Source organism: Leucoraja erinacea, chromosome 25 (genome assembly GCF_028641065.1).
Source record: "Leucoraja erinacea ecotype New England chromosome 25, Leri_hhj_1, whole genome shotgun sequence".
In the NCBI taxonomy this organism is placed as follows: Eukaryota; Metazoa; Chordata; class Chondrichthyes; order Rajiformes; family Rajidae; genus Leucoraja; species Leucoraja erinaceus.
Window position 1 is genome coordinate 15,331,394 of NC_073401.1, and position 26,529 is coordinate 15,357,922.

At 43.2% G+C, this 26,529-nt stretch overlaps 1 protein-coding gene across 1 annotated transcript in view; it reads right to left on the reverse strand.

Annotated features, from left to right (window-relative positions):
• Positions 1 to 23,904, reverse strand: part of LOC129709446 (E3 ubiquitin-protein ligase DTX1-like) — a 172,712-nt gene extending 148,808 nt beyond the window's left edge. Inside the window, exon 1 of the mRNA XM_055655850.1 lies at positions 23,617 to 23,904. Coding sequence (XP_055511825.1) covers positions 23,617 to 23,875 — 259 coding nt within the window. The 5' untranslated portion in view covers positions 23,876 to 23,904. The remainder of the gene's footprint in view (positions 1 to 23,616) is intronic.
• Positions 23,905 to 26,529: the final 2,625 nt, after the last annotated feature.

Genomic DNA, 26,529 nt, shown 5'->3' on the forward strand with positions numbered 1-26,529 from the left:
AAGACATATCTTGCCTGCTAAAATGTCCAGCTGTCCAAAACCACTTTTAAAATTCTGGAAATGTTTACCAAAATAGATCATTTCCAATTTAGAGCCAATTTTACTGGCATGTATGGTTGACTGTGATCGCTAAGCATCTTGCTATGAGAACACAATTCAACGCTGACCAATTTTAACCCTGCCCATCTCTCTGTAACTGAGCATAAAATTATATTAACCCATGGAGCTTCACAACAAGGTCATACATTTTCGCACTTTAACTTGAGGCCCAATTATTAAATCCCAGCATGGATTTGAGCAAACATCTCAGCATCAAGGAGAGGCAATACAGCTCCACCATCATTTTTCCGGCACCCTTGGTTCAAGAGCCTTTCTGGATTATCTGTTTTTGCAGACCAGCAGAGATCACGGACTCTGAGAGGGGTCGGTCCACCGAGGGACCGAGATACCGGCCCGCATAGTCAGCCTCGGAAGTCGGCAATGGGAACAGATCTGCTGGCTCCGGTCAGGACTAAGTTCCAGAGCCCCAGCCGCAGGGAGCAAATTCAACCCACCAATCGGCCGCAGAAGTCCGGATGAGGTTGAGATCGGCCACCTCAAGAGTTTACAGAGAGCAGGTATCCGAGAACCATCCAAGTATTTGCACTAGGATGCACTAATCACTCCCACAGTGAAGACAGATGACACCATTTGTATCACAAGTAGGATAATGCAGATGAGGTTAGTTTAATTTGACATCATGTTCGGCACCAACATTGTGGGCCGAAGGGCCTGTTCCGGTGCTGTACTGTTCTATGTCCAAACTGTAGAGGTTACACAATGCCAATCAACAAAAAGGTAGACAAATACCTAGTTTAGTTTGGTTTGGGGGGGGGGGGGGGGGGGGGGGGGGGGGAAAGAGTCAGATGAAAGAACATGGTTCAGTTGCCTGATAACAGCTGGGCCGAAACTGTCCAGAATCTGAAGGTGTGTGTTTTCACACTTCTGTACCTCTTGCCTGATGGGAAAGGGGAGAAATGGAAGTGACCAGGGTGAGACTGGCCCTTGATTATGTGTGTGGCCTTGTCAAGGCAGCATGAAGTGTAGATGGAGTCAGAAGAAGGGACGTTAGTTTGAGTAGTGGTCTGGGCTACATCTTACTTCTGACTGATGGTTTGTAGGTTAAGCAGAGGACAGCCCTTCCCAACGCACGGCACAATTCATGTTTACTGGAGGATTACGTTAGACCACGGTTCAAAGAACTACTCATTGCTAAATACTTACTTTGGACTCCTGTGCAAACTTAACTCTGACCGCATCAATTCTGAGCAGTAGAGAAATACAGCAGGTCTCCAGGTTACGGCAGGGTTCCATTCCAGCGCACTGTTTGTAATCCAAGAGAAACACAAAGTGCTGGAGTTACTGAGCGGGTCAGGCAGCATCTCTAGGGGGAAAATATAGGTGACGTTTCGGTATGGGACCCTTCAGATTTCAGTGGATGGGGGGAGGTGGGGACGAAGTGTTAGAGGTGAGAAAAGACCAGGATCAATCTGAGCCAGACACAAATGACCTAGGGCAGGGTCGGGCAGGGCAGGGCGGGACAGGTCAGGGCAGGGCGGGGCCTGGTAGGTCCATTGATGTCAAGGGAAGGTGTTACCTCAAGAGAAACAATGTGGAACTGGTAAAATGACTTGGGGAGGAAGGGGACAAGGGGGAGGAGAGGGGAGATTGTTCCAATTAGAGAATTCAATTTTCATGCCGCTGGGTGGTAAACTGCCTGACCTGCTGAGTTACTCCAGCACTTCATGTCTATCTATGGTATAAATACAATCAAGAATCAAGTCACATAAACACCCACATATACAGTGCCCTCCATAATGTTTGGGACAAACACTCATCGTTTATTTATTTGCATCTGTACTCCACAATTTGAGATTTGTAATAGAAATAAATCACATGTGGTTAAAGTGCACATTGTCAGATTTTATTGAAGGCCACTTTTATACATTTTGGTTTCACCATGTAGAAATTACAGCTATGTTTATACATAGTCCCCCCATTAACATACAGTTGATGTATTAAGGTTTTACTATTGAGGTTATTAAAATTAGCTAAATTGAACATTTGGAAAACCAGCATACAGATCTCAGAATTAAGAACATTGATGCATTATAGCCAAGTTTCTGCGTGAGACATTGTAATAGTGTATTAGCACAAATATTCTAGACAATTAAAGGAAGCATAGTGGCACCGCTGGTAAAGCTGCTGCCTGTCAGCACTAGAGAGCCAGGGCTTCGATCCTGACCTGGGATGGTGTCTGTGTGGAGTTTGCATGGACCGCATGGGTTTCCTCCGGGAGCTCTGGTTTCCTCCCACATCCCAAAGACTTGTGGGTTTGTAAGTTAATTGACCTCTGCAAAAAAAATGATTGCGCCTAGTGCGCAGGGAGTGGGCGTGAAAGTGGGATAACATGGAACTAGTGTGAATGGGTGATCGATGGTCGGTGTCGACTTGGTGGGCCATAGGGCCCGTTTCTGTGCTGTATTTCCAAACAAAACAGGCAATGAATAGTTAAATAGTTCTACTGTGCAACAAGTCCCGCACACTTCGTCTTACAATAAACTAGGTATAAGAATTTTGGATCAATCAGTGTTCAAACACTGCACAACAGTGAGAGTGTAACAGGCTAAGTAGCATCAGTTGCCAGGACCCCACTGAAGCATGGAGACAGAAAAGACAAATGAACAGTTTTACAGTGTCCAAGAAGCAGAGAACCCATAACCAGAGTGATTATAAGTGGCGCAGTGCAGAAATCAAATCTGCACATTCATGAATTTTTAATCAGGGTGTAAAGAAGGCAAATTGACGAAACCTTGTTGTATTTAAAACCATGTTTTATTTGTTTGGCCGGGTTTCTCTTTCCTATTCATGGAGCAGGCATTATTTTTGAAAGATTGTCATCAATCTTTCATCATCAATTAACAAATGCCCGTTAATTAGGCCGTCCAGTATTATCACACATAACTCAGACCCCATCACACACTTGTAAGCAGTTTTAATGCTCGGTACTGTAACCCTGGCGTAAATAAAGCTCGATTAGTAATAAAAGTGGTTTGTTTTATGTAATAAAGTTACAACGATAAACTAGACGTCCCCACCCAGGTCATTCCTTCTCCCCGCTCCCGTCAGGCACAAGGTACAGAAGCTTGAAAGCGCGCACCACCAGACTGAGGAACAGCTTTTTCCCCTCTGTTATCAGGCTTCTGCAGGGTTCTTCCATAATCTAGGGTACTGTCTGATTCACATTTACCCCATTGTGGACATTGGACTTTGTCTCTGGAACTGATGCGCTACAATGCTGAGAACTATATTCTGTACTCGGTATCTTCCTCCCATCTATTGTACGAGAGATTGACGTTGATTTGTTTTTATGTGTAGCATTATCTGATCTGATTGGATAGTATGCAAAACAACGCTTTTTTACTTTTAATGTACCTCTGTACAAGTGACAACAATAAACTTATTAATTAATTTTGATTGCAAATTCACCATCTTTCCAATTTGTAGTTCAAGAAAGCAAAGAACGGTGTTAGTGAATGGAATACTACTAATTACAGTTGCATTTTCCCCAGCCACACACCATTCAGTCCTACAAAGTCATCATTGCTGAACTGAATGGGCATAAGACATAACCGGCAGAGTCAAGGCATCTACTCAACAGTATAATTACAACTTGTTTGCTTTGGTCCTGTCAACGTTGCTATTTTTTTCCTTATTGCAATGATGCACGGGAATTTGCAAGATCCTATGGGATAAGGAACAAACAGCTTCCTGTGTTGTTGTTAAAATACATGAAATGCAAACGTCCACGTGTGAAGAAATAATAATGCTCTAAAAATCCTGAACATTGCATGACTGGGACAAAAAAAAACCCATCAACTCCCACAAACGCGGTGATTACAACTTGCCAGGTTTAGCAAAAGGTTGTGTTTGGGCGTTAGACTGTCATTAGTCCACAATACAATTTTGGAATTGAAATTAAGCAACATTTAAAAAAATACTTTTTGCATTAAGTTATGCATCAAATATTCCACAATAAAACTTTGTGTTTCTCCCAAGTTATTTATTTGAGTCCATTCCCATTAAAAATCTTTCAGCTTCATTATTTTCTTGGAAATCATTCTAATGGTGAGAAATCCTATTGAAGAGGATGCTAAAGATGTAAATGCATACAGATTTTAATGTTTTAGATTTCTATAACAACCGTCTCCCTGGTCACAATGTCATTATTTAGTTTAGTGTCACTTTTACCGAGGTGCAGTGAAAACTTTTTTGTTGTGTGCTGTCCAGTCAGCAGGAAGACTATAGGGGGGTTGCACGTAAGGTCACTGGGTCAGAGAGCTTGACGCACGGAGCCGCTCAATCCATGTGGAGGACATCCGTCACTTTGGTATATGTTATTAATGCTAGAAATGCGTACTTTCCTACCTGTTAAAAAGTGCCAAAATGTTGAATTTTTGCGCTGAAAAAAATTGTGGAAGTTGGGGTAAGTGTTGGAGACATGTACCCAACTTTAGAATTCCAAAAGTGAAGTGAAATGAAGGTATAGAGAAGCGAGAACTGAAGGGAGAACAGCAGCTAAAGTGCTTGGTAAACATTGGCCGTGCAGATATCGGAATTGAAAATATTGGGAATTATCGCGTTTGCTCACTGCATTTCATCAAGTAAGGCATTATTTGTGTTTTTTCTTGATTCCTTTGGTATCTAAAAATTCTCAGAAGTGATAAATCTGGCTGTAAATTTTTCTTCAGGTGCGTTTTCATTTTGTATGCAAAAACCCACTTGGGAACCATGGGCGATTTAAAAAAATTACAGCCAGATTTATCACTTCGGAAACTTTTTAGATGCCAAAGGAATCAAGATAAAACACAAATAATGCCTTAGTTGATAAAATGCAGTGAGCAAACGGCCAATGTTCGCAAAGCACACTGGCTGTTGTTGTCCCTTCAGTTCTCGCTTCTATCTACCATCATTTCTCCTCACTTTTGGAATTCTGAAGTAGGCTAAATGTCTCACACGCTTATCCCGATTTCCATAATTATTTACAGTGCAAAAATTGACAATTTCAGTGGGTTTTAACAGGCCCGCACCGCTGGAAACAATGGTAAGTGCCTACCTGCAGTTCATCGCGTGTAATCCATTTGGAGTAGCGTAGCAACAGTACGGGTCATGGGTCGTGACACGACTGTCGTGAAACCTCCCTATACATGATTACAATCAAACCGTTCACAGTATACAGTTACAGGATAAAAGGAATAACGTTTAGTGCAAGATAAAGTCCAGTAAAGTCCGATTAAAGATGGTCTAAGGGTCTCAAATAAGGTAGATGAGGACTGTTCTCTAGATGGCGTTACGATGGTTAATTTGCCTGATAACAGCTGGGAAGATGCTAGGATGTCTATCGTGGTGAAAGTATCAATTCAGTTACATAATCAGTGCCTAATATTCGACCCAAGTAACACACAACACGCCGCAATGGTGAGTAATATCTCAGAAGGAACATCCAACGCACTTTGAATGTACTTCCGTAAAGTTATCAAGATGTAATTGATCGGAAAAATAGAATGAACAGTTAAAAAAAATATATATATACACATATCAGAAAAAAGTTTAATGATATTAACCAGGATGTAGCCTGTGTATTGTATCATGTTAACGTTGGGCAATGTAACTATTTTAATTGACTGAAGGAATGTTCTAATGCTTGTTTACAAAAGCAGTTTATGTGGGCTTCTAGAACTATGTACAAGTTAGTCCAGATATATTTATCATCAATATTTTCTGTTGTGTATCCACAATGTGTTTATGTATCTGTATTACCCAGTTATTATTCAAAAGTTATCATTTTGTATCTTGGAGACATTTGATTTTCCTCAACTTCTCAAAACGTCAGTCACGTCATTTCTTGGTGCTTTTAAATCTATCTTTACATTCATAAATCCATTTGCCAATTATTGCTCAAGCCAAGCAGTGAGAGAGGTAATGGAGGCGAGTTGAGGGAGTAGTCTCATACCCAGAAGACGATTTTCCACAGATACATCACAAAGAATAAAGTATTAACACTTTTGGACTAAATTATCATTTTTCTAGGTTTGAATGAAAATGTTTTTGAAAATAATACATAAATTATTTGTGTTTATTGTAGTGAGGGCTTATGAAATTACAAATTAAACCCTAATTTAAAATACTAATTTCAACTTGATGTATTATCCTTATGGCTTTAACTACTGGCTCAAATTCATGTATATCAACTGTGTGCCTTCTGCAGTTATAGTTATAAGTCTTTGTCCCAGCTCTTAGCAATACATAATAAATAACACTTCTCATTCAGACAGATGTAATTACAGGAATTCATAAATGATACAATGCATGTTACTTTGCTGCAATATTAATACTGCCTTATTGAAAGCTCAAGGCTAGCAAAAATGTATAATTTATACTAAAAAACTGTTTCCAGGAACAATTTTCAAACATGAAACTATTCAAGTGCAAAACTGTCAAAGTGCTCATTTGATATGCTTTGTGGTAGAAATTGGATTATTTGGAGTAAATTAAAGGAGAGCTATGGTCTGAAGAAGGGTCTCGACCCGAAACGTCACCCATTCCTTCTCTCCGGAGATGCTGCCTATCCCGCTAAGTTACTCCAGCTTTTTGTGTCTATCTTTGGTATGAAATAGCAATTGTTTTTAACATTGCTAATAGATATATGGAGGCATTTTAATCTACTAATCTTAATGCACAAATGCAGAATTTAAAAGGCATGAATAGAAATATGAACAAAACTGATGGGAACAACAAGATCTAGAAAAGCATTCATTTCCCATCAATCGTCCCCATTCTAAATTACTATGTCCACATCTACAATACAAGCCGCCTTTGTGAACCAGTCACACTGTAATTACACCATCTTGCAGTGTGAACACTACAATGGGAATTGAGAGACTGCAAGTCCCAGTCAACTTGTCACTCAGACGTCCTCTCTGTAGCCCAACACAAGACCACCTGGAGCTGTCTATTGATGGGACTGTGTGTGGAATAAGGCCGTTAATGGCAATGAAGTTCTGGAACATATAATTCCAACATTAAAAATGTGCATGACAATTGTAAGCAAAGTACTGTGGTGGTGGGGGGTTTAAGTATCCGCTCCCTAGTTGTTGACAGGATGGTTCAGTCGCTCGATACAGATGAGAAGAAGCTGCATATAATCCTTCATATAAAAGAATAGTGAGAAAAAACACGAATCAGAATAGAGATGATTAATATCAAGTTCATTTATAATTTTTGATACATTGTGTTGTTGCTTTGGATAGGCAAATAGGCAATGAATAAAGGAGTATTTATTTGCATACGAGTTACTTGGTTGTGAAAATTAGAAAAAATGCAGATGCTAGAAATCTGCCATAAAAACAGAAATGCTGTTACAATATTGTTACAGTGGTACATCATAATAATTTGGGACAGACTATGTGAAAAGAGCTGAAAGAACTTCAAGATTATTATAGAAATATTGCTGACTACGACTGGGGCAATATGAAAACAATGCAACATAGCTGGTAAAATAATGACAGAAAACCACAACATAATCATTGCAACCACAAAATGTAATGATGCACTGCCTTGATATGATAAAACTTTAAAAGTATTGAACAACTAGGCCAAACGATATGATGAGGGCTACCCCAATGATTCTGAATATGACCTCTGTGATTTTTAATGTTGTACAGAAAAGCTCCAGTATTATTTTTGTAACTTTCTCAATAATAATAATAATAAGCCTTTATTGTCAATGTACTTAGAAATACAATGAAATTAGGAGAGCTACTCCTGATCAGTGCAACCAAAACAAGTTAAAACAAGATAAAAATGCAACCAATACATCCAATACGTTATTTAACTGCTAAAAATAGTAGATAAATTATATTTGTCACAACTAGGTAGAACATTGCACTGGGAGAATATTACACTTTAAAATATAATAAATACTTTAAAAGAATTAAAAAAAAGAAATATTAGCTGTGTGGTCTGTTTTATAGTGGAATGGATGACAGCATCTCTCATGTCGTGTGGATATTTGAGGAATTTAGAGTTCTGATGGCCCAGGGAAAGAAAATGTTATTGAGTCTGTTTGTCCGGCTTTTGACGCACCTGTACTGCCTACCAGAGGGCAGGAGGTTGAACAGGAGCTGTCCAGGATGGGAGGGGTCTTTGATTATTTTCCTGACTCTGCAGAAGCACCGAGAGCTCGAGATGTCTTCCAGGGAAGGCAGAGGGAAGCTGATGATTTTCTGGGCAGTTTTGATCACTCTCTGCAGGGCTCTCCTGTCTGGTGCTGAGCAGCCGGCATACCACACCGTGATACAATATGCCAGCACACTCTCGATGGTGGAGCTGTAGAAGGCCACCAGCAGCTTCTCCTCTAGACTCTCAGGGAAGTGCAATCGCTGCTGCATCTTTTTTACCACCGCTGAAGTGTTGGCAGTCTAGGAGAGGTCCTCCACGATGTGCGTTCCCAGGAATTTGACGGTGGAAATCCTCTCGACACAGATGCAGAGTGGGGCAGGGTCCGCTCTGTGCCTTCTGTAGTCGATGACCATTTCCTTTGTTTTGCTGATGCTGAGTGCCAGGTTATTCGCAGAACGCCACTCTGACAGCTTCAGGACCTCATCTCTGTAGGCTGCCTCGTCTCCTCCTGATATGAATCCGACCACCATGGTGTCATCCGCAAAACACCAGAAACATGGCGACTCTTGTGTACAGCCAAGGTGAGATCTGACTTAACAGGGTTGTATGCAAAACAAGCATTCCACTGTACCTAGGTACATGTGTGGACAAGGAAGTATAATTGAATCTGTTATCCCATCAAAGATCTGATGATTCAGCATCTGACTCACCAGATACTGTTTCCTGCGTTCAGTTCAAACTCACCAAGACCCAGTTGCTTTCAATTATGCTCTCCCTTTCAACTCATGGGGAACCCGTTTCCTTTGCTTCCTTTAAATTTAATGGATTCACCAGAAAGTTTCTCATGATACTTAATGTGTTGGTGTATTAATGTATAGGTGTATTGGAATATACCAGGCATTTGGTTTAGAGATGTAGCGTGGACGTAGGCCCTTCGGCCCACCGAGTCAACACAGATCAGCGATCAACTATACACTAGTTCTATCCCACAAACTCGGGACAATTTACAGATGCCAAATAATCCACAAACCTGTACGTTTTTGGAGTGTGTGAGGAAACCAGAGCACCTGGAGAAAACTCACACGGTCACAGGTCGAATGTGCAAACTCCATACAGGTGGCACCCAAGGTCAGGATCAAACCAGGGATTCTGGCATTTTAAGGTGATTGGTGTGTATTTTCCCACTTCAAAAGTTCTTAAATCATGGGAGCCGAATTGGGCCATTTGGCCCATCAAGTCTGCTCCACCATTCAAACATGGCTGATCCTTCTCAACCCCATTCTACTGCCTTCTCTCCATAACCCTTGACACCATTACTAATAAACTTTCAGTGAATCTCCACCTTAAAAAAAACTTCTGGATAAATCAACTTTTGGAAAATCTGTAAAAATGGAGCCCGTTTGTTGGCAAATTGCACTAACCAGTCTATTGTCTAACCACACCCCGACCTCAGCACTAGCGGACTTTGTTTTGGTTTCATTATGGACCAGTTTTGACTATTATGGTCCAATTTCCTGTATCACTAATGATTAATTTAGTGTATTATTGATTATTGTATATTGATTTGTGTGCATTTGCATTATTGGGCCTGTGCAGCTGCAGCAAGTAAGAATGACATTGTCTCATTGTGGAAGGTATGACAATTAAACATGCTTGACTTTTGACTACCTGGGGAAGGCCTGCATTTGAGTTTCCCAGCAGATAAGGGAAAGGAGTTGAGGTCATTTATCAACCTTATATGATGCAGCACAGAATTAGGACACTTAACCCACATGAATTTATGCTCCACTTCTTTGCTCTGCTCTTCAACTAAATCTGACGACACAACATATTCTTTCTTTCTTCCTCTTGACTTCATCCAACTCCCCATTAATCTCATATGACAACGTTGTAAAGACAGATTAAGATCAACAATAAAGCAATTGGATCTAGGGTATTGTCCAATTCACTTTCTAAGCTAGGGTACTGTCCGATTCACCCCTATCCCATTGCGGATATTGGACTTTGTCTTGAACTGATACTCTACAATGCTGAGAACTATATTCTGCACTCTGTATCTTCCCCTTTGCTCAATCTATTGTATTTATGTATGGCGTATCTGATTTATTTACATAGCGTTCAAAACAAAGCGTTTCACTGTACCTCGGTACATGTGACAATAATAAACCTAAATCTAAGAAATGTTATTTTCAACAATACTACTATTAATTATTTTGCAATTTCATAGTTTAAAAACATTTTGGTCTAAATGTTGGAGCAAGGAACTGCAGTTGCTGGTTTACACAAAGTGTAAACTGCCTTCAGCAGGTCAGGCAGCATCTCTGGAGAACACTGATTGGTGACATTTTGGGTTGGGATCCTTAGAAAAATAGAAAATAGGTGCAGGAGTAGGCCATTCGGCCCTTTGAGCCAGCACCACCATTCAATATGATCATGGCTGATCATCCAAAATCAGTACCCCTTTCCTGTTTTCCCCTCCCCATATCCTTTGATTCTGTTAGCTCTCAGAGCTAAATCAAACTCTCTCTCTTGAAAATGTCCATGGGATTGGCCTCCACTGCCTTCTGTGGCACAGAATTCCACTCTCTGGGCGATTCTTCTTCAGAATGATTGTGGGGGGAAGGGATGTGGGTGGGGGAAGCAGTGAGAGTGGAGCTCACAGACCTGGATTTGGAGAAGGAGGGACCTGGAATACATACAATGAAGGAAGGTCCATCCTATCCGATTAGTTCAGTTGATGTCAAACTAAAAACACTCAGATTTTCATTAAACAAAAGTCATTTGACAACTTGAAATGTTAGGCCTTTAAGAACAATTGTACATTAATGACCACCTTGTTAAAGATCAGGGAAATAAAAACAGCATAATATAGGAAAATAAAGGAAAATAATAATATATCTTGATAATTATTCAGGAGCCTCTAAACAAATATGGTAAATAGATAAATAAGAATATAATTTATCAGGGAAATTAATAGAACAGTCACTTTAGAAGTCTACTATTTTGGGAACTAGCCAGACATGCCTGATGTAATTTTTATGCCCAAAATCAAAGCTTTACCAATGATAATACCTTAAAATGAATACAATGATAAGGACAACACATTCCACGAACAGACAGAAAAGATAAAGGGAATGAATTTAACCTCAAATTAATACTATTGTGCATTCTGTCTAAACCGAAGCAAAGAAATGTCAGCATTCTTCTGACATTTACAAAAAGTACAACAAAAAACTGAATGCGCATTCCCTGCCCTGGGTTACTGAAGAAGGTCGAAGAAGATAACTAAAGAAGATTACGGGTTCCAACCGAAACATCACCTATCCACGTTCTACAGAGATGCTGCCTGACCCACTGAGTTACTCCAGCATTTAGTGACTTTTTTGGTAAACCAGCATCTGCAGTTCCTTGCGTCACCAAGCGGATGATCTCCCTTAGTTTAGGACAAGGTAGTTTGGTAGTTATAATAATCCTTATGAATTTAAAGAATCCTTTGGGAAAACAAAGTAAGGCAATCTTCCATCTGAACTTTGAACAATTAAATTCCAGGAAGGATACTACTCACTTCAATTAATTTATTTCAATTAACTTGTAATTGAAGATAAAAAAGATCAGTTTCAATTCATTAAACATCCTATAAATGCCTTGCTTTACTTTTAAATAAAACACTATAATTTCTGACAACAGGTAGTATTTTCTGTCAGGTGTTCAGATATTGAACTTATACCTTCAGCAGGTGAGGAAGATCGCGAGGTGGGATGGGGTGGGTGGGAGATGTGTTATACCAATGAAGAAGCGTGAAAACGCACACCTCCAGATTCAGGGAGAGTTTCTTCCAGCTGTTATCAGGCAACTGACCCATCCACTCAACGACTATAGAGTGCAGTCCTGTGCTACCAATTATCTAATTGGAGGCTCTCAGACTATCTTTAATCGGACTTTACTGAATTTCATCTTGCATTAAACGTTATTCCCTTTATCGTGTATCTGCACACTGTGGATGGCTCGATTGTAATCAAGTAGAGCGTTTCTTCTGACTGTTTAGCACGCAACAAAAGCTTTGTACTGTACCTCGCTATACGTATAAAAAACAACAATAAACTAAACGGCTGACAATATAGTTACAGTATAATTGCACTGGTCAAGACTAAAGAATTGTACGTACCAGGAATGACACAATGACATGCCCATTTGCTGCAGCTTTAACGACCCATTAAAAAAATGTACAATAATTCAATAATGCAATAAATTAATAATCAGTAAAACTCCGTAACCAGATCATAATAGTACAAATAGACACAAAATGCAGAGTAACTCAGCAGGACAGGTGGCATCGCTGGAGAGAAAGAATGGATGACATTTCGGGTTGAGACCCTTCTTCAGACAGTGCAATTCTCCCTGTGACTGTGTGGGTTTCCTCCAGGTGCTCCAGTTTCCTCCCACATCCCAAAGATATGTGGGTTTGTAGGTAAATTGGCCTCTGTAAATTACACCTACTGTGAGGGGAGGGGAGGGGAGGGGGATGAGAGTGGGATAACGTAGAATTAGTGCTAGGGTGATGGATGGTTGGTGTGGTCTCAGTGGGTTGAAGGGCCTCTTTCTATGCTGTAGCTCTGAACAAAGGCTCAGTCTCCACATTGATTCTGTAGTTCTCGGGGCTTTCTCCGCATGTTTGCATTCCTCGGGACTATTCAACTAATGATGCATCTTGTATCTCAGGAATCCTCTACATAACCTGCTCAAATTACACCAAGATGGTAACAGTTCATAGAACTCAAAGGGTGGTGGGTGTATGGAACAAGCTGCCAGAGGAGGTAGTTAAGGCTGGGATGATCCCAATGTATAAGAAACAGTTACATGGATAGGACAGGTTTGGAGAGATATTGACCAAGTGCTGGCAGGTGAGGCTAGTGCAGCTGGTGCATGTTGGCCAGTGTGGGCAAGTTGGGCCGATGGCGCTGTTTCCACACTGTATCACTCCATGACTCTAGTACAGCACAAGAACAGGCCCTTGGGCCACAATGTCCATGTTGAAAATGATGCCAAGTTCAAGTAATCCCCTGTGCCTGCATGTGATCCATTCTTGTATCTACCTCCACCACTAGCCCTGGCAGCACATTTCAGGCATCCACCTCTGTGTCAAAAAAATACTTGCCCTGCACATCTCTTTTAAACTTTGCCCCTCTCACCTTAAAGCTACGCCCTCAAGTCTTTAAGATTCCCATCCTGGGGATAAAGGTTCTGACCGTCTACCCTTTCTATGTTTCTCATAATTTTATACACTTCTATCAGGTCTCCCCCGCAACCTTCAACGCTCCCGATAAAACAATCCAAGTTGTCCAACCTCTCTTGATAACAAATACTTTCTAATCCAAGCAGCATTCTGGTACACTGTTTCTGCACCTTCTCCAGGACGTCCAGAAACCATCTTTCAAGGCCATTGGGCATAGGGTCCCAGAGGGTGAAACGGGGCCTTCGGCCCAACTTGCCCGCGTTGACCAACATGCCCCAACTACAACAGCCCCACCTGCCTGCATTTGGCCCATATCTCTCTAAACCCATCCTATCCAAGTACTTATACTAAATAATGTGATAGTACCTGCCTCAACTACCTCATCCTCCACACCAGGGCATAGGAAATGTCTTCGTTCTTCAGGGAACGGGGATTCCCCTCCCCCACCATAGATGAGGCTCGCACCAGGGTCTCATCCATACCCCGCAACACTGCTCTCTCTCCCCATCCCCGCACTCGCAACAAGGGCAGAGTCCCCCCAGTCCTCACCTTTCACCCCATCAGCCGGCAAATACAACAAATAATCCTACGTCATTTCCGCCACCTCCAACGTGACCCCACCACTCGCCACATCTTCCCATCTCCCCCCATGTCTGCCTTCCGCAAAGACCGCTCCCTCCGCAACTCCCTTGCCAATTCTTCCCTTCCCTCCCGTATCACCCCCTCCCCGGGCACTCTCCGTTGCAACCGCAAGAAATGCAACACCTGTCCCTTCACCTCCCCCCTCGACTCCATTCAAGAATCCAAGCAGTCGTTCCAGGTGCGACAAAGGTTCACCTGTATCTCCTCCAACCTCATCTACTGCATCCGCTGCTCTAGATGTCAGCTGATTTACATCGGGGAGACTAAGCGGAGGTTGGGCGATCGTTTCGCCGAACACCTCCACTCAGTCCGCAATAACTTACCTGAACTCCCGGTGGCTCAGCTCTTCAACTCCCCCTCCCAATCCGACCTCTCTGTCCTGGGTCTCCTCCATTGCCAGAGTGAGCAACACCGGAAATTTGAGGAACAGCACCTCATATTCCGCCTGGGTTGCTTGCGTCCGGATGGCATGAACGTTGAATTCTCCCAGTTTTGCTAGCTCTTGCTGTCTCCTCCCATCCCCCCCCCGCCCTCGGGCTCCTCCTCCTCCCTTTTTCCTTCCTTCTCCCCCCCACCAGTCTGAAGAAGGGTTTCGGCCCAAAACGTCGCCTATTTCCTTCGCTCCATAGATGCAGCTGCACCCGCTGAGTTTCTCCAGCATTTTTGTGTACCTACCTCCTCAAGAAGCTTATTCCAAATACCGATCACCCTTTGTGCAAAAAACTTGCCCCTCGGATTTCGATTAAATCTTCCCCCACTCACCTTAAACCTATGTCCTCTGGTTCTTGATTCTCTTATGCTGGGTTAAACACTGTGCATTTATCCCATCTAGTCCCTTCATGGCCTTCTACACCTCTATACGGTGCAGGGTGATGGGACATTTGAATTAAATTCACAGATAAGGAAGGAACAAGGAAAGTTGGTCTTGTTGGGATACGCAAGATACACAATAATTAATATTTAACCAACAAGCATTGCTTTCACCAGTTTCAAAATAAATAAAGACTATCTTTATCTCCACAAAAGCAATCCCATTTATCTATAGATTTCAACTCTTAGTGCTCCAATTATTAATTGTTTTAAAAAATCCTCAAGAATTTCTTAACTTATTACAGAAGTGAATGTTCTTAACGTGGCCAGAATGTGGAGAATTATTCGCTGATTGCCCTCCCGTTCCACAGTTCAGTCAGTCACAGACTGACATTGCAGACTCGCATACCAGATACAATCACTTTCAATGACGTTGACTCGTGGAGAAACACATGATGGGTTCAAACAGTGGGGAAACAAGCCAAAACACCAACCTCTACACTTTCCTCACAATGATACAGCCGACTCTTTAAATTCATGCTTGTAATGTTACAAGAAATTGTAGAGAATTGTGGATGCAGGCACAGACCATCACACAAACCAACCTCCCTTGCATTGACTCCATTTACACCTCATGCTGCCTCGGCAAGGCCACATGCATAATCAGGGGTGAGTCGCACCCACGGCCATCCTTCTTCTCCCCTCTCCCATCAGGCAAGAGGTATAGAAGTGTGAAAATACACGTCCAGATTCAGGAACAGTTTCTTCCCAGCTGTTATCAGGCAACTGCACCATCCTACCACCAACTAGAGAGGAGTCCTGAGCTACTATCTACTTCATAAGAGACCCTCGGACTATCTTTGATAGGACTTTACATTCGAGGGAAAATCCATGTGGTCACAGGAAGAACGTGCAAACGGGAAGCACCCTTGGTCAGGATCGAACCAGAGTCTCTGGTGCTGAAACTGCAGACCCACCGTTGCATCGCTGTGCCTCCCTGTTCCTCAAGCATCAGTAATTAAGTCTATTCAACATCACATCAGTGCAAATCCAGAATTAATAGGGCCCAAACAATTGAGCCCTGGTTTTGAATGTAATTCCACCATGTTGCATGCAATATTGCACGTACCAAATCCACTGATAACTGTTACAGTGAGAGCTCACTACAATTATTTTGGAACCGTTTATCTTGGAAGCTAGTCTGACCTGACCACTTTGCAGTGAAGAAACACTGTGCCCTTCAGAAAAGTTTCCAAACCAAATTAACAATGACAAGCATACTGACCTCAGACATGCATTGTTCAAACGTTTAACATTCAATTTTAATATAAAGTTAATATTCAATTCTCAGCTCCAATGGAATATTGTGACTGCAACATCATAGAGCAGTACAGTATAGGAATAGGCCCTTTGACCCACAGAGTCTGTGCTGAACATGATGCCAAGATAAGGTAATCTCCTTTGCCTGCATGAGATCCACATCCCTCCATTTCCATATGCCTATCCAAAAGCCTCTTAAATGTCCCTATCATACCTGCATCCAATAGCACACCCGGTAGGCCATCCCAGGCACCCACCACTCTGTCTAAAATACTTGCCCCACACATCTCCTTTAAACTTTGCCCCTCTCACCTTAAAGCTATGCCCTCCAGTGTTTGTCATTATCACCATGGGGAAAATGTCTGACTGTCTACCCAATCTATGCCTCTCATAACTGTATATACTTCTACCATGTGTCATTCTTGCCATAGAGGGAGTACAGAGAAGGTTCAACAGACTGATTCCTGGGATGACAGGATTTTCATATGAAGAAAGACTGGATAGGCTCAGCTTGTATTCGCTAGAATTTAGAAGATTAAGGGGGGATCTTATAGAAACTTACAAAGTTCTTAAGGGGTTGGGCAGGCTAGATGCAGGAAGGTTGTTCCTGATGTTGGGGAAGTCCAGAATAAGGGGCCACAGTTTGAGGATAAGGGGGTAGTCTTTAAGGACCGAGATGAGAACATTTTTTTTCACACAGAGAGTGGTGAATCTGTGGAATTCTCTACCACAGGGGGTGGTTGAGGCCAGTTCATTGGCTATATTTAAGAGGGAGTTAGATGTGGCCCTTGTGGCTAAAGGGATCAGAGGGTATGGAGACAAGGCAAGTACAGGATACGGAGTTGGATGATCAGCCATGATCATATTGAATGGCGGTGTAGGCTCATAGGGCCAAATGGCCTACTCCTGCACCTATTTTCTATGTTTCTATGTGTCCCCTCCACCTCCAACGTTGCAGAGAAAACAATCCAAGTCTGTCCAACCTCTGCGCAGAACTAATGCCCCCTAATCTAAGCAGCATCATGTGCAGTACCTTCTTTACCACTCTTTCTACTCTTGTCACTTCCAGGTTGCTATGCTTGAAATCCCTCATTAATGCCATTGTGGGTCTTGCCATCAACCAGGTACCTTCCCTCTTACATTTGACCTACCAACGTGCAACACCTTACACTTGCTCAGGGTAAACTTCATAGCTCAAATTGTACCCTAATTCCCAGCATTAACTATAACATGTCACATAAAACCCCAAACCACCAAAACACCTACAAAGATCGCGGGGCAATTCAGAAATGGCAACACACAATATTAAATAACACCAATTTTTCAAAGTACTTATCGTGATTACCATAATGAACTTTAAACAGCTTTGGGTTGATGTGAACATTTTCCTCTTTAAATTCTGCTGATAAGTAAACTGGGCAAGCCAACTTTCTTCCAGGGATAGTGGAGGGGTTATCACTACTAATCTGCTGAGTATGTGCCAATCTGACTTCGAGATGAAGAAATCTGCAGTCTACTTTTCATTGGCCAAAGCCAATCATATCTTGAGTGCTGAGTTTCCTGGTACAACGAACAGCCGCAGAGAATTCGCCAGTGCACGTCTTCCAATTTATTTAAGAAAGTGGGTGCAAAGTGTGCTAATTTAATTTAATCCTTTATAACACCCCTTCACATCTGTGACTTAATGGATAATCCCATTTAAAGAAATATAGTGGTGAATACCACAAATTCATTGTTTTGGTATAAATTTTAAGATAAAAGTGAGACTGTGCAAATTGTTTTTTGTTGAACATTAGCGTTTCATTCAGATAAATATGTGGTGCTGCATGGAGTTTAATTTGGTTGAAGGCAAGATGTTGCATGAGATTAGTTCAGATCAATGAGAGGCATTGCATTTTGGTGAGATAAACCAGGGCAGGACTTGCACAGTAAGTGGTAGGGGTCCAGGGAGTGTTGTCGAACAGAAACATGCGAGTGCATGTGTACATTTCCAACAAGTGGACAGGATGGGGAAGAAGGCATTTGCCACACCTGCCTTCGTCAGTCAGAGTGTTAAGAACAGGAGTTGGGACATCAAGCTGCCCAAAATGCTACTAAGACCACACCTGGAGTAGGTCTGGTTGCCCTGCTACTAGAATGATGTCAGTAAATTCGAAACGGTGCAAAACAGATTTGGGTATGTTGCTAGGTCTCGAGGGTTTGAGCAATAAGGAGAGGTTAGAAAGCATGGGTGGTATTTCTCTGGAGCATGGGAAGCTGAGGGGTGACTAGATAGAGTTAAATAGTCACGAGGGGCATGGATAAGATAAATTGCCACAGTCTTTTCCCCAGGGTAGGGGAGTTAAACATTGCAGAGTATAGATTTAAAAAAGACCAGAGGAGCAACTTTTGACACACAGGGAGTACATGTATAGAAACATAGAAAATAGGTGCAGGAGTAGGCCATTCGGCCCTTCGAGCCTGCACCGCCATTCGATATGATCATGGCTGATCATCCAATTCAGTATCCCATCCCTGCCTTCTCTCCATACCCCCTGATCCCTTTAGTTACAAGGGCCACATCTAAATCCCTCTTAAATATAGCCAATGAACTGGCCTCAACTACCTTCTGTGGCAGAGAATTCCACAGAATGAGCTGGAATGAGCTGCCAGAGAAAGTGATAGAAATGAGGTTAATTGCAACATTGAAAAGACACTTGGACAGAAAAGGTTTGGACGGATACAGGCCAGGCTGAGGCAAGTGGGACTAGTTCTGTCGAGTAATTTGGTCGGAATGGATGAGTTAGGTTAAGGGTCTAGTTTCATGCACCACGACCAAGTGCATTTAAGTCAAGTCACTCCAAGCATTAAATGGCCAGATTATCTTTTCAAAGGCATGTTGCTGGAATCAGGATGCTGTGGTCAAACAACAGTAACCCAACAGATGAGTTTACAGGTTCTAACCTCCAAATAACATACAAGGCCGTCCCTGCAACTTATTGTCCTTCTGCAATAGGATGCAACGTTTGGTCACTGAACACTACTTGAGCTTGAGCTGATGAAACATGAAAGCTTAGAAACCAATTTACATACTATCTTTAACATAGAACAGTACAGGTATGGCATAGTGGTGCTGGGGTAGTTTTGCTGCCTTACAGCACCAGAGATCCAGGTTCGATCCTGACCTCAGGTGTTGTCTGTACGGAGTTTGTACGTTCACCCTGTGACTGCATGGGTTTTCTCCGGATGCTCCGGTTTCATTAGACAATAGGTACAGGAGTAGGCCATTCGGCCCTTCGAGCCAGCACCGCCATTCACTGTGATCATAGCTGATCACCCACACTCAATACCCCGTTCCTGCCTTTACCCCATATCCCGTTACTCGGCTATCTTAAAGAACGCTATCCAACTCTCTCTTGAAAGCATACAGAGAATTGGCCTCCACTGCCTCCTGAGGCAGAGAATTCCACAGATTCACAACCCTCTGTGTGAAAAAGTTTTTCCTCATATCTGTTCTAATAAGGCTTACCCCTTATTCTTAAACTGTGGCCCCTGGTTCTAAAGACATACAGGTTTGCAGGTTAATTGACATCTGTAAAATTATCCCAGGTCCGTAGTATAGAACTAGGGGTGATTGCTGGTGGGCATAGACTCAGTGGGCCATAGGGCCTGTTTCCATGCTGTATCTCTAAACTAAAATAGGAACAGACCTTTCTGCCCACAATACCTGTGCCGAATATAATGTCAAGAAAACCCAATCTCCTCTGTCTGCATGTGATCCATACCCTTCCATTCCCTATATATCCATGTACCTATCTAAAACCCTCTTATATGCCTTGGATTTACCACCACCACCCCTGGCAGTGTGTTCCAGGCCACACCACCCTTTTGATCCACACATCTCCTTTAAACTTTGGCCCTCTCACCTTAAAGCTATGCCCTCTAGTCTTTGATATTTCCACCCTGGGGAAAAAAAAGGTTCTGACTGCCTAACCTATCTATGCCTCAAATAATTGTATATCCGTCTGCCAGTTCTCTCATCAACCTCCTGTGTTGCAGAGAAAACAATCTAAGACCATCCAACCTTTCCCTGTAGTTAATGGTCTCTAATCCGGGCAGCATTTTGGTCAGCCTCTTCTGCACCCTTTCCAAAGCCTCCACATCCTTCTTGCATCACTGATGAAAACTGCACTCATTACTTCAAATGTGGCCTAACCAAAGCCCCATAAAGCTACACCATGACTGACTGACTCCTATAATGAATGTACCAACCAACTAAAGGCAAGCACGCCATACGCCTTCTTTGCTGCTCAATCTGTGTTGCCACTTTCAAAGAGTTATGGACTTGGACCCCACAATCCCCCTGAACATCATTGCTGTGAAGGGTCTTGCCGTTAATTGTATACTTTCCCCTTGCATACCTTAACATAACAACAAGCTGCCTAAATATTTGAAAGGATCAGTCAAAAAGCAAACTCAGACATAAAAGGCGTGAGGAATGAGCTTGAAAGAATTGGTGAAAGTAACACCAAATATAGATATATATATATAGAGAGAGAGAGTGAGAGAGTGGGGGCAGGAAGGCTTAAGCAGGGAAGACGGACAGCTGTGTGCCTTGACTTCTAAAGACTCACAGCTGTCAATAGTTGAACAATTACATTTTGTGTTGAGCAATGTAAATATTTCAGGGTGTTACAAAGCCGGAGGAGATTAAAGAGATGGGGGAAAGCAGTGGATGAAAGGATTAGAAAATAAGTTGTTGCTCTATAATGCGGAGAATTCTGCACTCTGTATCTTTCCCTTCACTCTGCCCATTATACTTGAGTTTGGCTTGATTGTACTCATGTATAGTACGACCAGATTTGGTTGGATAGCATGGACAAAGCTTTTCTCTGTAAACCAATACATGTGACAATAATAAACCTAAAGGATGGAATTTTTTTATTTCAAGGCAACGAGGAACAAAGGAGAAAGGCACCCTAATTCAAATACCTGCCACACTTTGTCCTGCCTCTTCCCCTTCCCAGACCGGTTATTGAGTGAGGATATATTGTATAGTTGAAAGTGAAGTCTAGCCCTTAGATGGCATGTTACACACTGCTGCCAACAAACAGGCAACATCAAAGATAGACACAAACTGCTGGAGTAACTCAGCCAGCCAGGTAGACAGCATCTCTGGAGAAAGGGAATAGGTGATCTTTCTGGTCAGACTGAGTGAGAGTCAGGGGAGAGGGAAAGCTAGGAGACAACATCAGATCAGTTCATGGCTGAAGATGCAAGGTGAGTTTGTCACTGCACCCTCCACACATTCACTCGATCCAACCATACCAGGAGAGACATTACAATGGCCAGCCTGATAAATGAATGGCTTCTCATCACTTTATTTACATCATATTTGTATTCATAAGTTCATAAGTTCTAGGAGCAGAATTAGACCATTCGGCCCATCGAGTCTACTCTGCCATTCAATCATGGCTGATCTATCTTTCCCTCTCAACCCATTTCCCTGCCTTCTCCCCATAACCCTAGACACCCGTACTAATCAATAATCTGTCAATCTCTGCTATAAAATATCCATTGACTTGGCCTCTACAACCATCTGATTTAGTTGAGAATTCCACACATTCACCACCTTCTGATTAAAGAAATTCCACCTCATCACTTTTCTAAAGGTACGTCCTTTTATTCTGAGGCTGTGCCCTCTTGTCCGAGACTCTCCCACTATTGGAAACATCTTCTCCACGTTCACTCCATCCAGGACAAACTTCACTCTACTCTGGGCAAAATCCGCAGGCTTCAAATGAAAATCGTCTTTACCCACTGTATGGCCGAGATTCATTCTGCACTGCTTTATCAGTTTCATGATGTGATAATCAACATTTTAGTTTGTGGGCGAACTATTTGAATGTACCAGCTGCACAAGAAACATGACTTTGCATTTAAAGGGTCAACCACAATAACATCACTTTGTTTTGCTGTTGTATTTAGATGGGGGGGGGGGGGGGGGGGGGGGGGGGGGGGGGGGGGGGGGGGCTACATTGGGGGTAAACAGGGCAGTTTCGATTTGTGTAATAAAATAACAGGCCCTGCCAAAAATATTCCAGAAGTGTTGGCATAAATTTGGAAGACTTATTCCCGTCACTGTACATTATATTGGGAACACACACTCATCATCTATATAAACAGTTTTAGATTGAACTTCAAATATTTAGAGTGTCAAACCTCAGTCCAAAGAATGCATGGTATTTTATATTTCTGACAGTGTGTGGATTATCCAGAAAACACAGTGTCCCATTTCGTGCATGGGAAGAGCAAGGAATCAGAGCAATTCCTTTCAGTCGCCTTGGATTGTTGTGAGCACCTCTTCACCATTGCTACCGAGGTCAGATACGGACCATTATCCGCCGCTTCTACAGAATTAATCTCCCTGTGACTTTACTGAACATTGCGGTGCCTCTGCGCCAGATTTCTCAAGGATGTATCCAGCCCCAGTAACGCTGTACCAGCCACGGTCTACGGCTCCAGACTGTCTACCGCCCTCCCTCCAAAATAAAATTCCCCCCGGAATTCTCGGTGCAATCTCGTCAGCCTACATACACATGGTTTTATTGAAGGGAAAAATGCGGGGCATCGTGATATTAGGCAACGCTAGCAACACAATTAGACCATTATCTCCTCGCCTATCGAGCCCTGCATTCGTTGCACCTCCAGGCAAGAGCGTTGCAATTGAAGTGGAAACGCGTTGATGTGACTGCAGATGTCGGGCGCACGGCTGGATGCGAATCATTATTAACCAGGGCTCGCGGTTTTCACCGGGGTATGTGTGCGTATGTGAGGCAGTGAGATGGAAGGGGTGGGGGCATACGGGTTTGGGGCGTTTAATTGGGGTTGAGGAAGAGGGAGGAAGATTGTTTTGGAGAAAGCGGCACTTGATATTTTGCCGCACTGGAGATATAAATCTCGCCCATTCACCCATGGAGTGAGTGTCTTTTATGGCAAGCCATGTTTGCAACTGGATAGCTCCGGGAGCCCTGTTCGCTATTGAAGACTGGAGCAGTCAGTGAGTGTTGTGTGTGTGTGTGTGTGCGTGAGACACCATTTGGTTTGTCCGCCCGTTGACAGCACTGGCACTGTCAATCCAGTTTAAACACAGTGTGGACTGGCTAAAATAAAAATCACAGACGTGCAATTACAACCAAACGAATGACAACAAACACATAAATGAAACAATCTTTGATGGCGGGTAGGTGGGTGGGGTTATTTAGGGCTGGTGGATGGGGGTTGTTGGGGGAAAGGGTGGATGGAGGAAGGGGTGACTTGGGGGCTGATTAGAAGGGGAGGGGGTTGTTGGATGGGAGGTGGATGAGGGCTTTTTTGGGGGGGCTGGTTGGAAGGTTTGAAGCTCAGCTTACCTGTGTCTTGTCTAAACTGATGCATGGATTGCAAGTCGATGATATAAGGGGAGAGGTGCGGGTCCGCCTGCCCCAGCACCACGCTGCCCCGGGCATTGCACTTCACGATGTTCTCGATGTGGTGACACACGGTGGCCCCGTACGGTCTCCAGCGGCCGTGCTCGTTCAACCATTCCCACACCACCACCCGGGCGAAATTCTGCGGGGGGAAGCCGAAGCCGCTAGCCGACAGCATCGCCGGGGCGGCGGAGCGAGCCATGCCCCCCACCCCCCCTCTCCTCGCCACCCCCCACCCCCTCTCACTCCCCTCTCCCCCCTTTGCTGCCCCGCTCCCCGCCGCCGTCCCTCACACAGCGGGGAGGTGGGTCCGCTCTCTATCTCTGTCTTCCCTTTGTCTCTCTCTCTGTCTGTCTGTCTCTCAGGTGTAAATACGCCGTGTAGAACAGTCCTCTAGCCTGTCTGCCTGGGTCGCTCCCTCTCACACACCAGCCTAGAGCCAGCACATCTCCCCCTCTCTCTATCTCTCTCTCTGTCTCCAACACTGTGATCCGCATGTGACGCGCCGGGGCGGGCCTCGGGTGGAATTGATTGGCGATGCATGTGTATGTCAACGCTGGCAACAAAGTAAGCAGCGAGTGAGATTTCATTTTCAAACAAAACAAGCAGAGGAGACATCCCTAAATGAGAAAGCAAGAGGGGTCTTTGTTTAAAAAAAAAAGCAAGGCAGTGATGTAAACCAGTGGGATGAGAAAGGACAATAGAATTGAGGGTCTCAAAGTCGATCTTTTTCCTCCCGTAGCGGTAGCAACAGGGATCCGAGGAATGAGCAGCGGAGGGAGAGTGGAGGGAGGGGGAACCAGCTAGCGAGCCCCTCCCGATACGCCTCCGTCATGGGAAACCGAGAGGAGATGATCAAGACAGGCCGGGGCAAGCCCACGGGGGGATTTAAACGAACCAGGTGCTATTTGCAGCTGGCGAGAGTTTCTTGAAACCAATCACCCTTGCACCGTAAAGGTGGAAGTGCTTGTTTTGGGTCGCAAAAGCTAGTGGACCTTATCTCCACCAAAGATACAAGAGCAAGTTTTCTATGATCTTTGATCTCCACAGGGTTTAAAATTTGAGGGAAATCGTGTGCGGAGGTTCTTTGTCGTTGAATCAGGACTTGGGGACCACAGGGAGAGGTTGAGTAGGCTAGGGCTTCATACCTTGAAGTGAACGAGCATGAAGGGGTGATCTCATAGAGGTGTATAAATCACGAGAGGATTAGATGAGGTCAATGCAGAGAGTATTTTACCCAAAGTAGGCGATTGGAGAACCAGAGGGCATAGGTTTTAGGTGGGGGGGGGGGGGGAAAGATTTAATTGGAACCAGAGCGGCAACTATTTCACACAAAGGGTGGTTGGTATATTGAACAAGCTGCCGGAGGTTGTAATTAGGGCAGGTACTATCAAAATGCTTCAGAACATTTGGTCAGGTACATGGATAGGATAGGTTTCGCAGCCAAATGCAGGCAGGTGGGACTTGTGGAGATGGGACATGTTAGGCAGAAGGGCCTGTTTCCACGCTATGAAAAGTATGCTCAACATTCTCATTATCTTAAAAGGTGTCTATTTTGGTTTAAAACACTAAGTGCTGAAGGGGCTCAGCTGGTGAGGCAGCATCTGTGGAGGGAAGCCACATTGGGGAGACAACGTTTGGGTTGGGGACCGTTCATAAAACTCAATAGGTCACCTGTCCATTCCCTCCACAGATGCTGCCTGACCCACTTTGTGGTTTGCTCAAGATTCCAGCATCTGCAGCCCCTGCGACAATATTCCAATTAATATTGAAGAAAATGCACAAACGAGCAAAGATGGGAACATTCCAATGAATTTAGCCGCAGAAGTTGGGTGTATTCGTAGGTCAGATGGGAAAGCATATACATAAAATACATTATATTGTTTTTTCTTGTGTTTCCCTTACAAACTATTTTTGAGAGGTACAATAATCAAAGAATCGGGGACAATATATTCACATTTTTCTATTAGCTATTTGCTGAAATGGTGAACCATGTTCTGCAGATAGTGTTTGGAGAACCAATTATCGACACATACCAGACCCGGTCATTGAAAACACACATCACCAGATTCAGGAACAGCTTCTTCCCCTCTGTTATCAGATTTCTGAACAGTTCTCCCATAAACTAGGGTGAGGTCCTGATCTTCCAACCAACCTCATTGCAAACATTGGACTTTTTCTTTGGAATGTAACTCTACAATGCTGTAAAACTATATTCTGCACACAAGTATTTTTCTCTTTGCTCCAGCTGTCGAACTTGTGCATGGCTTAATTGTAGTACTATATAGTTTTGTCTAATTTGATTGGATAGCATGCAAACAAAAGCTTTTCACTGTATCTCGGTACACGTGACAATAATAGACCAATACCAATACAAAACTCAGAAATATTTCCTGATAGGAATAGATGCTGCAGTGGAGTAGGAGCATATTATTCGCCACTGGACTTCCAGCCCAGCCCTCACTAATGGGATCAAAATCCCTTTTATCTGCTGGTTCATATGTGACTCCAATTTAAACCAAGTTGGGCAATCCCCAGATGCATTTCCTGGAGTATCTGAAATTGCAGCACCAATCAGTTCAGTATTCATCACAGTGATATTGAATTGGCAACCTCTTCCAGAAACCTTTGTATGCTTTAATATTGTAAATTCTTTCTTGGTTTGAAACATTTTGTAATAATTCATGCATTAGAAGATTGAGGAGATTTGGCATGTTGGCAAATACTCCATCAAACTCTACTGGTGTACGGTAGAGAGCATACTGACTTGGATCGGCTACCTGAACGAAGAACATTGCAAAAATTGGTGAACACCGCCCTGTCTATCACAGGTACTGAGCTTCAGACCATCAAAGG